The sequence below is a fragment of the Entelurus aequoreus genome, linkage group LG15 (genome assembly GCF_033978785.1).
Source record: "Entelurus aequoreus isolate RoL-2023_Sb linkage group LG15, RoL_Eaeq_v1.1, whole genome shotgun sequence".
In the NCBI taxonomy this organism is placed as follows: Eukaryota; Metazoa; Chordata; class Actinopteri; order Syngnathiformes; family Syngnathidae; genus Entelurus; species Entelurus aequoreus.
Window position 1 is genome coordinate 13,582,026 of NC_084745.1, and position 13,775 is coordinate 13,595,800.

At 38.0% G+C, this 13,775-nt stretch overlaps 1 protein-coding gene across 1 annotated transcript in view; it reads left to right on the forward strand.

Annotated features, from left to right (window-relative positions):
- Positions 1-13,775, forward strand: part of drosha (drosha ribonuclease III) — a 263,319-nt gene that overhangs the window by 1,823 nt on the left and 247,721 nt on the right. The window contains 8 exon segments of the mRNA XM_062020897.1: positions 5,894-5,962; positions 6,037-6,064; positions 6,066-6,308; positions 7,592-7,733; positions 10,378-10,538; positions 10,711-10,791; positions 11,993-12,079; positions 12,159-12,245. Coding sequence (XP_061876881.1) covers positions 5,894-5,962; positions 6,037-6,064; positions 6,066-6,308; positions 7,592-7,733; positions 10,378-10,538; positions 10,711-10,791; positions 11,993-12,079; positions 12,159-12,245 — 898 coding nt within the window.

The following is a 13,775-nucleotide window of genomic DNA, read 5'->3' on the forward strand; positions in this document are numbered from 1 at the left end:
GATTCATTACACATCAACTGAAATATTGCAAGCCTTTTATTATTTTAATATTGCTGATTATGGCATACAGCTTAAGAAAACTCAAAAATCCTATTTCAAAAAATTAGAATATTTCCTCAGACCAAGTTTAAAAAAAAAAGATTTATAACAGCAAAACAAAATCAAACATTTGAAAATGTCAAGTAATACACCCAGTACTTGGTTGGGAATCCTTTTGCACGGATTACTGCCATCAATGCGACATGGCATGGAGGAAATCAGCCTGTGGCATTGCTGAGGTGTTGTGGATGCCTAGGAAGCTTCAATAGCGACCTTTAGCTCATTTGCATTATTGGGTCTGGTGTCTTTCAGCTTCTTCTTCACAATACCCCACAAATTCTCTATGGGGTTCAGGTCAGGGGAGTTGGCAGGCCAATCGAGGACTTGTCTAGGGTGTACCCCGCCTTCCGCCTGAATGCAGCTGAGATAGGCTCCAGCACCCCCCGCAACCCCGAACGGGACAAGCGGTAGAAAATGGATGGATGAATGGTTATCAATATTGAAATCAGGTTTACTGATTAAGTAAAGCAGTGTTGGGGTGTGAACTTAATACCATCATGTCATTTGTAATGTGTAATAAAAAGACTATAGATGAACGTTATCCATATATATATAGACAAATATTAGGTTTTCTTATTCTTTAATAACATCAACTTTTCAGATTTTTGTCATTAAATGATACCTTTTATCTCTATTTTTACATTTTGATAGAGAGAGTTTTTTGTTTTTTTTAAGTTATGTACATAATGTAGATCAGGGGTCACCAACCTTTTTGAAACCAAGAGCTACTTCTTGGGTACTGATTAATGCGAAGGGCTACCAGTTTGATACACACTTAAATAAATTGCCTGAAATAGCCAATTTGCTCAATTTACCTTTAACTCTGTTATTATTAATAATTAATGATATTTATCTTTGTGGAAACACTGATCATATTGATTTCTCACAATAAATATATATATAGAAACAGATAAATATCAATATGCAACACTTTATTTTTATATTTTCTCTAAGTGCATATTTTTGAACATTGAACATTTTCAAATTATCACTTCTAAGACAGTCTTGTGAAATCACAATATCCCATTTTAACTAGCTAGCCACTAACATTTTTTAACAAATCATGAATTACTTTGCACCATGTTTGTACAAATAAATAAATAATGATAAATGGGTTTTATTTGTATAGCGCTTTTCTACTTTCAAGGTACTCAAAGCGCTTTGACACTATTTCCACATTCACCCATTCACACACACATTCACACACTGATGGCGGGAGCGGCCATGCAAGGCGCTAACCAGCAGCCATCAGGAGCAAGGGTGAAGTGTCTTGCCCAAGGACACAACAGATGTGACTAGGATGGTAGAAGGTGGGGATTGAACCCCAGTAACCAGCAACACTCCGATTGCTGACACGGCCACTCTACCAACTTCGCCACGCCATGTAAAATACAAAAGTCAACTCTCAGATTTTTAAATAAATCATGTCACACTTTGAACTGGACACCAACTCTGTTATCTGTTTCTTTGTCAGTTAGTGAAGACCAAGTCTTTAAAATATTTTCTTGGATTTTCAAATTCTATTTGAGTTTTGTCTCTCTTACAATTAAAAATGTCGAGCAAAGCGAGACCAGCTTGCTAGTAAATAAATACAATTTAAAAAATAGAGGCAGCTCACTAGTAAGTGCTGCTATTTGAGCTATTTTTAGAACAGTCCAGCGGGCTACTCATCTGGTCCTTACGGGCTACCTGATGCCCGCGGGCACCGCGTTGGTGACCCCTGATGTAGATGATGTATTGGGACAGATCCATTATGAGTTTGAGCAGAAATATGTCTTATAGGAATTAACTATACACAGGCCCGGCCCTAACCAATCTGGCGCCCTAGACAAGATTTTAGGTGGCGCCCCCCCACATCGGCAGTGAAGTGTATATACTCACAAGAAACCGAATAGCTTTGTCTTTGACCTTTTTTTTTTACTTAAAGAAAGCAAATTAACAATCAGAATAGTTAACAAGATTTAAAAAAATATGGATAAATAAATTAATACAAAAAATAAAAAATTAATATATGAAATACAATGTTTTTTACATACATCAACACAAAATAAAACGTGTCAACAAGTTGCATAAAATAAATTAAAAATACAATATAAATAAGGCACTGCACAAAACAAGATATCAAACCAGTATGACTTTAACAACTATATTACAAAAAAAGGGGATCTAGTTCTCTATTTGTGCTTTTTAATATTGCATTAACTAGAATGACTTACAAATTACTGTACACCAGGGAGTACTGTAATTACCTAACGTTACATTATTATTTTCCATAACAATTTAGCCCCCTCCACAATATTAACCCGACGTTAAAACAGAACTAGCTATTTATTGATTAGCAATTGCCGAATCATGTAACATTAACTTAATGCTAAAAAGCCAGGTTACTATCACATTCTGTAACAGACAAATAATTTCATGTAGGCTAACGTTACCTACCGGCTACCTCTGTCTTTTTCTCGTTTCTCCTCCTCTTCTTTTCTATTTTTTCTTCCCTGGGCACCTGACAGTTTTGGCCGTTTTGACATCTTGTGTTGATTTTTTTATGTAGTGACGTCCAAAAAGATACGGGAAGGGAGGGGGCGCACCGTGCGGGGGGGGGGGGGGGGGGGGGGGGGGGGTGGTAATGTTGTAACAAATAATATTTCTATTAAATAGGCTTTACTTTGCATTTTAATTAACGTGGGATTATTTTATGAATTTAGAAGTAATAGTACCAACTTTTTTTTTTTCCTCCAACATTTGTGGCACTGGCGTGGCGCCCCCTGATGGACGGCGCCCTTAGCATTTGCCTATACGGCCTATGCCACGGGCCGGCCCTGACTATACACAATAACACATTAACAAAATTATGTCACATGAATTAATGTAAACAAAACCTGGTGTTTACTTTTTGATATTAAAATAAAACAAATCAGTTTGGCTAATGAAGATGAAGTCTAATAAACAAGCTTTGTCTTCTCCAACGCCTCCCTAGTGTTTCAGTACAACAGTTTGGCCAACAAAAGAAACCCCGGAGTGATCCCTCTCACATCGAATAAACAATCTTCACTGCCTCCGTTCAATTCGATGAGATGACAAAACATAATAGCTAGTATTGATGTTATTTTAACACTGATACAGTTTGCAGTTAAATACTGTAAAGGAGGCGTGAACATCCCAGTAAACAAAGTAAATACTTTATAAACAAGTTGTGACAACGTTCACGACACATCGCCTGCTGCAAAACATCAAATAGTTTTCTCTTTCGCTGTATACTTTTAGTGTGGGGACAAGTGTCTCCAATATTGTCCACACCTGTCTCCATCTAAACACAGCAGTGCGCTCTTAAACGCACGGTGGGAAGCGAGGGAAAATGACCAAGCGCTTGGCTCTGTTTACTCCGAGGGGAAATCTCCGCAGCAAAGTCTGTCGTTGGTCCGCCATGATTATCAAGCCAAACAACGCTAGTGCGCATGCGCCTGACTTCGTGTTGCCTAAAATGCATGAATAAATTAATTTTTTTCGGTCATTAAAAAATTAAACGGTATTACTAACCGTCGGGAATTATCGCAAATTATTATTATACCGTGTATTGTGACATCCCTTGTCCATTAACAAGTAAAAAGTCAAAGGCGGTCACAGCATGTTCTTGCCGCAAATTTTGGTAAATTTTTGGGGCATTACAGCAAAGGTGGTCGCGGCAAGTGCCGCGCTAAAATTTGAGCGCTGTACAGTGTTTTCCACACATTCATTTATTTGTGGCGGCCCGCCACGAAAGAATTACGTCCGCCACAAATAAAAAAAAAAATATATATATACATATATATATATATATATATATATATATATATTTTTGTCTTGTCAAGCTTCTCAGGCAAATCATATAGTTGATGTAGATGCCCATATAGGCTGTTCAGATTTACTTTACAAAAGAGAAGTGTAGGATACTCTCTTGTTGCCTTATTTGTATTTGACCACTACTGTTTTCTGTTTATTTGTTACTGACTGTGGCAGGACATCTCTGCCTCTGTTTCACTTTATGTTGCTGGCAAATAATATGGTTGTAGTAGTAGGCTAAAGTTAAATGATTTAGTATGCACTAATTAAGGGGCAGAGCTTTAAGAGACATTTTAGCTTTTATATTTTATAAGATATATTTTTTGTAAGAACCACAATTAATAAATATATTTCAGTGAATAACTTATTGTTCAAATCTGTATATAAATATGTACATAAAGTGTTGTAATTATATTGTAAAATGGATGGATAGATGTTTAAAACAAAACTGTTATTATTAATTAGTAAGTATACATTGTTTGAGCCTTTTTAGAGAAAATCATATTATTGTAGTAAATTATGCAAATTACTTGATGTCAGGGTGACCACGCCCATAGCCACGCCCCCACCGCCACAGGTATCTTGGCAGTTTATGGGAAACACTGCTGTATATATATAAAATAGAGAATTATTTGTATATTTATACCATTTTTTATTGTATATAATTTGTATTTTATTTTTATTGGGATTCACTTTTTGGGTTCATTATTCTTAAGTGAACTGTGGTATGGGCACTCCATCTAGTCGTACGCTTAATAATTAGTTAAGTTGGTAGAGTGGCTGTGCCAGCAATCGGAGGGTTGCTGGTTACTGGGGTTCAATCCCCACCTTCTACCATCCTAGTCACGTCCGTTGTGTCCTTGGGCAAGACACTTCACCCTTGCTCCTGGTGGCTGCTGGTTAGCGCCTTGCATGGCAGCTCCCGCCATCAGTGTGTGAATGTGTGTGTGAATGGGTGAATGTGGAAATACTGTCAAAGCGCTTTGAGTACCTTGAAGGTATAAAAGCGCTATACAAGTATAACCCATTTATCATTTATTTATCATAATTAAGTGATTTGTGTTTTATTTTCAAATATTCAAACACAGTGTTACTGTTCAAACGTAGTGTAATGTTACAGTGGCCGAAAACATTAAATATACTTATTAAATACAACTTCTGCCTTGTTTTTAATGAATATTTAGGCCTACTACCCTACTGTATTTTAAAGTTTGTCATTAATATGGTGGTACTTGGAGAGCCATGTATTTTCTGAGTTGGTACTTGGTGAAAAACACTTTCAGAACCACTGTTCTTAAGGTTTGTAGTTCAAGCGTACACACACCAGGTATGCTAGTACAATTTTGTACTAAAATTTTTAGTATGTCTTAATTTTTATTGTAATTTTATTTACACTTTTTTTTATATCCAATAATAAATTTTATTCTTTTTTTGTGGATTTTTTGTCTACATTGTTAAAATGCTACACATTTTTTAGATGGGGAAAAATTTTAACTAGAGATGCCACTACAATAGCATGGAAATATGACACCGCCTTATGGAATGTTTGCAATGAAAACTATACATTTGAAAAAATATGGCCAATATTTCAGATAAAATCCCACTTATAGTAATATTTGTGTAAATTAAATTGTTCTGATCTACATCTTAAGTTAAAATTAAAGTACCAATGATTGTCACACACACACTAGGTGTGGCGAAATTATTCTCTGCATTTGACGCATCACCCTTGATCACCCCCTGAGGTTATCGTGTAACTGATACTAGTGACTGTTAAAAAATAACTATAACGAGGACTTATAAAGGGATTTTTGTAAGAAATGACTCCTCAAGATCCGGCTCCCTTCAAAGAGCCATACATTTTTTTGTATAAAATCTAGTTACATACACAATTTAGTTAAATGTTTTGCCCCTAATAAATGAACATTATGGCAATCCGTTTTCGCGCATTAATGTTGTTTTGTCATACACATAGAGAGCGCTATCGACACAGAGAGAGTCGGAGATCCCAGTCGCCTGACCGACACAGAAAGAGGCCTCGCAGGTACTTGTGGAAATGTACCCCTGTTAGACTCCTCTTTGAATATGTTCTTATATTTCATGTTTATCCATGCGCAGCCGCTCCACAAGCAGAGACCGGAAGCGCGGCCCGCTGGGAGGAGGAGAGGGATCGCAGGTCCGAGGCCTCGTCAGTTGTGAGCCGAGACCGCGGCTACTCCTCCGCCCGCAGCCGAGAATCTGAGGAGACCGTCGCCGACCAAGAGCGGGAAGCGGAGCGGGAAAAGGAGAAAGTGGATGAAGAGAAGGAGGAAGAAGACCTGCTGAAGCCCGCCTGGATCCGCTGCACCCACGCTGAGAACTATTACTCCAATGACCCCATGGATCAAGTGGTACCATCTATTAATTATTTTCCGGCAATATTTAACAGTGAAAAACATAATAAGCAAAAAGAATATGTTAGGAATTACAAATGAACCATCTGCCGATGAGTGCGTTTTAGATAGGAGAGTGACACATGCTTTTGTGTCTGACTTCCCAAACGTCTCTTCATTTGATTTTTTGATTAAGAGTATCTAGAGTGATTTGGGAAAAAAATCACAATAGTTTTTCAGTCGATATTGATATGTTTTACGAATTAGGCATTAGGCAAATTCATATATTCACATGATTTATATGAATTTGGCTGACGAGAAACTTTTTTAATACTATCGTCAGAGCGCATGTTGATGATGCATTCTAGCTGTGTCCCACAAATTTGACAGCGACAAGCTAACAAAGGCGTCCGCAGCACAATGCAGCATCCACGCTAGCAGTTAATCCCAGTGCAGCTTCTAAATCACTAATCGGCGTCTCCATGGCGGCAAATTTACTGCAATGTCCAGAGAAAGTTAAGGTGTTTTCATTATTTACTTGAGGTCTCAAATAACATCAGTTTACAGAGGAGCTAGTCTAAGCTGCTGGGAAGGGAAGAAAAAAGAAGAGAGGTTGGGGCGAAGTGGCCTCTCCTTGGGAGCGACAAAGAATCTAATTATGAACCGGAATGTTTTTGTTAACCCTTTCGGAAAGGCAGTAATACAGCATCAATCACAACATAAACCCATTTAGAGAGTAACCTTCGACCAAAAGACAAATACATAATAAATTAGTGATCTTCGGCTTCTTGACAGTCCTTGTCCTATGTTCCTGGAAGATAGGGAGCCGGGGAGAATGTAAGAAGAACCAAGCAGAGCTGTCGCCACAGGGCCCGAGGAAAAAAAGAGTTTTTTCACACATTACACACCAAAGTTAGCATGCTAACAGTTAGCAAGTGTCACATACCAAATCCTATGACTCTGGGGTTAACGGTTGCAAAAGTAGCTCAAAAATTTAGCATGCTAACAGGTAGCATGTTTCACATACCAGGTTATGTGACTGTAAGGTGTATGGCTGTGGAATTAAACAGGCCAATGCTGTGAAGAGAAGCAATACAACATAAATCATATGAGGCCTCTCACTTACTGAAATTATTGTTAAGAGATTTCTAAAATATTAATTTTGCCACAGCACCTGTACTGTACTATACAACACTTTCAGATACATCAAGTGTGCAAATATTGGAACCCAACTAAAAGTTTGACCTCGCAAACACTTTTGGGGACCTGTGTACGTTTTGACCATCTTATATTTTCCACAGGGGGATTCCACAGTGGTCGGGACGAGTAAACTGCGAGACCTGTATGAGCATTTCGAGGAGGAGCTGGGCAGGAGGCAGGAGCGAGCCAAGGAAGCTCGACCCAAATGGGAACCGCCAAAGACCAAACTGGATGAAAATCCAGGTGATGCTTTTATGCCAAATGGACTTTTTAGTGCTGTTCTAAAAGTAACATGTGTCATGAGAATACGAGCAGTGGCACTCAAACACTCACTTTTAAAGTTGCAGCTTTTCATGACTCTGTGAAGGAAAAATGTCCTTTTTCATACGCATGATACCACCCCTAGTTAAGCCAAACCCTTTTTCCAGCGAGGGCCGCGTTCAGTAAAATGGAAGGGTGCGGGGGCCACTTTGAAACATTTTGTATGGTAAATATTATAAAAGCAAACCAGTGTACGCCAATTTATGCTAAGCTATCTGAACAAAACATCCACACTAGCTTTCTGTTATAGGTGACAAATACATTAGTGGAATCTAATGACGAGGGCTGCCAAAAATAACAAATTAACTTGTGCGATTAATCACAAAAAATATTTCATTAGTCACGTATATACAGAGATTAATCCCGCAAATATTCAGCTCGTTTATCTTCCATCTATTCTATCAATAAAATTGCATTTCTGACCAAGTATTGGGGTCTTCTTTAATCGGCATTTTTTTTAGTTAATATCATGCAAGTTAGTTTATGCTGCTGGTAATACTTGTGATTAATCCAAATTCAAAAGTGTGAATAATCTGATTTAAAAAATGTATAATTTGACAGCTTTACTGATTACATCTTGATACTAATGAATTCATTACATTTTTACAATCTGCTGAGGGCCAAAAAAAACAAAACAGAAGCTGCAGGTGGAAGTTGGCCCCTAGGCTGCATTTTGGACATCTCTTGTCTAACACTTTGGGGGAGAAAAAAGAGGCTTCACTATACATCATAAAATGCATCCTGGAGCTTTGCCGACCTGTGAGCCGTTGACTTGATCATTTTGATTTTATTTTGCGAATATGCTAACCTGGCATAATGTTGCTGTTATAGGTGAGTTAGCATGTCGCTAGAGGTGGGAATCTTAAGGGATCACGACTCAGGGGCTCCAATTCGATTTCAAATCGATTATTTATACATCTTTAATTATTATTTTATTATATTGTATATTGCCAATATATTGTATATTATACGGTATTTGCTAAATGTTTTAAATGTAATTATTAATATTAAAAATACATCTACAAGGCTCCTCGTTTGGCTACTAAAGTTTGCAGTAATGCATAATTTCTTGTTTATATATATATATATACATACCGTATTTTTCGGACTATAAATCGCAGTTTTTTTTCATAGTTTGGCCGGGGGTGCGACTTATACTCAGGAGCGACTCATATGTGAAATTATAACACATAACCGTAAACTATCAAATATTATTTAGCTCAATCACGTAAGAGACTAGACGTATAAGATTTCATGGGATTTAGCGATTAGGAGTGACAGATTGTTTGGTAAACGTATAGCATGTTCTATATGTTATAGTTATTTGAATGACTCTTACCATAGTATGTTACGTTAACATACCAGGCACCTTCTCAGTTGGTTATTTATGCCTCGTATAACGTACACTTATTTAGCCTGTTGTTCACTATTCTTTATTTATTTTAAATTGCCTTTCAAATGTCTATTCTTGGTGTTGGGTTTTATCAAATAAATTTCCCCAAAAAATGCGACTTATACTCCAGTGCGACTTATATATGTTTTTTTCCTTTATTATGCATTTTCAGCCGGTGCGACTTATACTTCGGAACGACTTATACTCAGAAAAATACGGTGTGTGTGTGTGTATATATATATATATATGTATATATGTATGTATATATTTGTATATATGAGTATATATATAATATCACACACACATAAAAATAACAAAAATTAAGAGAAACAAATCTATACTGTTTGCCGCCTCACTCATCACGTCACCCACACACCACTGCTCTCATGTGCACTCTATTTTAGCGGCCATGAATTTAATTCTCGAGCACTCAATCAGGTCTGGATCTGATCCATTTTTGTTAGTTACTATTGGGATCCTCCCTTTTGCAGGGGAGAGTCCTTCCTGATTATTTAGTTCTAAGGCTGTCTAAATAATGAGAGGTGACTAGAATTGACGTTGAACATATTTTGCTATACAAAGGAGTAAGTACAAAAAATAGCAATACCTGCGCTGGAGATAAGACCGAGCTGTCCTAAGTCCGGAACCTTCTCTAAAATGGTCGCCCTCCTCACACGACTTGCTGCTCACCTTGTCGGAGATTGAAGCTGAAAGTTAACTTGCCACAACTCTCCGCACCTGGTACAGCCTGACACCATTAAAACTAGAGAGAATAATGAAACACGGTGAGATCATTGTTTTTGTCTTCTTTGGGTGGAACCAAGGCCAAAGCTAGTAACTTCTAAAGTGTTCCAGTTTGCTCAAAGGAGGGTAAATATTCCCCCAACATTACTTCTTTTTAATCAAATTACTAGATTGAATTGATTACTTGTCCTGGGTGTACCCCGCCTTCCGCCTGAATGCAGCTGAGATAGGCTCCAGCACCCCCCGTGACCCCAAAAGGGACAAGCGGTAGAAAATGGATGGATGGATGGAAATGTTGCAGCCTTAATCCTAAGCCTAATGTATATAGTTTATATGGTGTATGTTTCTGTGGTGCACCCCTGTATGGGACCTTGATAAAGAAAGCAGGCTGGTGTGGTGTTAATATTCCTGCCGTTTGTCTTTTTGCAGGTGTCAGCAGCAGCGAATCGGACTGCGAGTCCGACGGTGAAGGAAGTTCTTGCTCCAGCGGCTCGGATTTGGATGTTTTTGACGTCATCGCAGAGATCAAGAGGAAGAAAGCGCACCCCGACCGACTTCACGAGGAGCTGTGGTACAACGATCCGGGACAGGTGGGCGTCCTTCCATCCTCTTTCTACTTCCTACTTTCATAACCTTGCCGTAACATGGAGGCGACGGAGATGATCGGATTTGAAGTGATGGATGGTTTTAGTCCAGAGTGGCTTTAATACCAATGTTCTGCTCTGCGGTGTCTGATCTACATATCATTTTCTTTGCGTCCAGATGAATGATGGTCCTCTGTGCAAGTGCAGCGCCAAGGCCAGACGCACCGGGATACGCCACAGCATCTACCCGGGGGAGGAGGTGCGACACGCCGTCTATAAATCACTCGCTCTTAACCTTCAAGTTCACCAGGCCGAGGACGCAGATCTCCAATGTTTTGCTATTGGAAGAACTGAACGTGAACCAAACCAAACCAAAGCTCCGTTTTCAGTGTGGCGTGTTTATTGCAGCACACCACAAATCAGCACATACCAGGAACTTTTTTCTTCCGCACTTCAGACTTTCAGGGCATGTGATTCTGTCTCAAAGCGACCCTTTCGATGTTATACGACAGCGATGTCAAACTGGTTTTCATTGAGGGCCACATCGCAGTTATGGCTGCCATCAGAGGGCTGCTTGTAACAGCGAATAATATATGAATTTGCCTCTGGAAATCATTATTAATTATATAAATTGTTTTAAGTAGACTGTCGATTTTACAGTAAAAACTTTAAATTTACAAAATGTTACTGGAAAATAGTGTTTATTTCTTAGATTTTATGGTAAATATAAAAACATCACCACTGTTTTGTTTTTTATTTTTCATGAAAAAAGCTGGCAGCTTAGTTGCCAGAATTTTACTATTAAATTGACATTGGTTTTTACAACATTATATTGTGAATGGAAAAACAGTACAAGTTCTTTTTTAATTCTGGTAACTTAGCTGCCAGTTTTTCCACCGTAAAAACAAATGTATCGGTTTTCCATTTACAGCATCACACCGTTAAAAACAAGATTTTACAGTACAAATATGGCAGCTCAGTCAACAAAATTATAACGCAAAAATTTTATTTATTTATTTATTTACAGTAATATGCTAAAAAAAACACAGTAAATGTATTGTCATTTTTATTATTTATTTTTATGATGGGTAGTTTGCTGTAAAATCATAAGTTAAGCAGATATTTAAGTATTTATTTTTATTTAGACAAAAAAATGTTTGGAACGTATGATAATATACAGTAATATTTGTTGCAATATTGGATACTAATAAAGTTTAAAAGGCATGCAATTTCAAGTAGTACATATATTTTTTCTGTCCAAAAAAATCAATTACATTTAGTGAGAAAATATTAAGTACTTTATTGACATATCATTTCCAGATGTTTGCGGGCCAGATAAAATGATGTCGCGGGCCAGATCTGGCCCCCGGGCCTTGAGTTTGACACCAGTGTTATACGACATGTAGCTCCCAAAATGGTCGCAATCTTACTCTGGTTATCTCTCTTGTGTTTTCTTCCAGCCTGCCAAACTGTGTCGAGGCATGAACAACAACACCGGCAAGCTGTTCCACTACAGGATCACCGTGTCTCCTCCCACCAACTTCCTGGTGCGACCCTTTGCCATTTCTAAAGAGATTAATCCAAGTCACAGACTGTAACATGAATGAATTATAATGTTTGTTCCAGACGGACCGGCCCACCGTGATCGAGTACGACGACCACGAGTATCTCTTTGAAGGCTTCTCTCTCTTCTCCCATGTGCCACTCGCCAACGTAAGCACAAATCTATATACCATATTTTTTGGACTATAAATTGCAGTTTTCTTCATAGTTTGGCCGGGGGTATGACTTATACTCAGGAGCGACTTATGTGTGAAATTATTAACACATTACCGTAACATATCAAATAATATTATTTAGCTCATTCACGTAAGAGATTAGACGTATAAGATTTCATCGGATTTAGCGATTAGGAGTGACAGATTGTTTGGTAAACGTATAGCATTTTCTATATGTTATAGTTATTTGAATGACTCTTACCATAATATGTTACGTGAACATACCAGGCACGTTCTCAGTTGGTTATTTATGCGTCATATAACGTACACTTATTCAGCCTGTTGTTCACTATTCTTTATTTATTTTAAATTGCCTTTCAAATGTCTATTCTTGGTGTTGGGTTTCATCAAATAAATTTCCCCCAAAAATGCGACTGATACTCCAGTGCGACTTATGTTTTTTTCCTTTTTATTATGCATTTTCGGCCGGTGCGACTTATACTCCGGAGCGATTTATACTCCGAAAAATACGGTAATCATTTGTACATTTGCTTTAACGCTGGACAGGCTTCAAAATTATTAATTAAGCTGGGGGAACCTGCCTCGCGTATTCACATAGAATTGGAAAATAAAATAGAACTTTGTCATTGCACTTAAAAATAACAACACAATTACTTTTCAGTACAACTTGTCTAATAACAGACATACAGTATACAGGGGTAGACAGAACAGGAGATTGATGAGTCGCCACCTGGCGGCGCTACGTAAAGCGGTAGGAAGTAGTTGAACATGGTAGGAGGAGGAAGAGAAACGAAAGTAACTCCCAGACTAAGCTTCTATTGGTGATTTGGGGGGACTCAGTTTGAGATCAATACAACATAGGACAGAGTTGTAAAAAAAACAACTAACTAAAACAAGACTTTGCTACACATCTTAAAATAAATCCAACTGCAGTCAGCTACATAGAAGGGAGTTATACATTTGATCTTTTTTTTTTCTTAAGCGGTGAGACCAGGGGTGTCAAGTTTTACAACTAGGGGGCCACACACACTAAAAAAAAAATCAGAGAATGCCATTTTGATGTTTTTCATTTTTAAAACCTTTGAGGAAACATCCATCCATCCATTTTCTACCGCTTGTCCCTTTCGGGGTCGCGGGGGGTGCTGGAACCTATCTCAGCTGCATTCGGGCGGTAGGCAGGGTACACCCTGGACAAGGAAATAATGTTGCTGATTTCCATGCTAACAAAGCCAGTATGTCCAGTGTTTCCCATAAACTGCCAAGATACCTGTGGCGGTGGGGGCGTGGCTATGGGCATGGTCACCATGACATCATCGAGTAATTTGCATAATTTACTACAATGATATGATTTTCTCTAAAAAATCTCAAAAAATGTATACTTACTAATTAATAACAGTTTTGTTTTAAACGTCCATCCATCCATCCATCCATCCATCCATCCATCCATTTTACAATATAATTACAACACTTTATGCACATATTTATATACATATTTGAACAATAA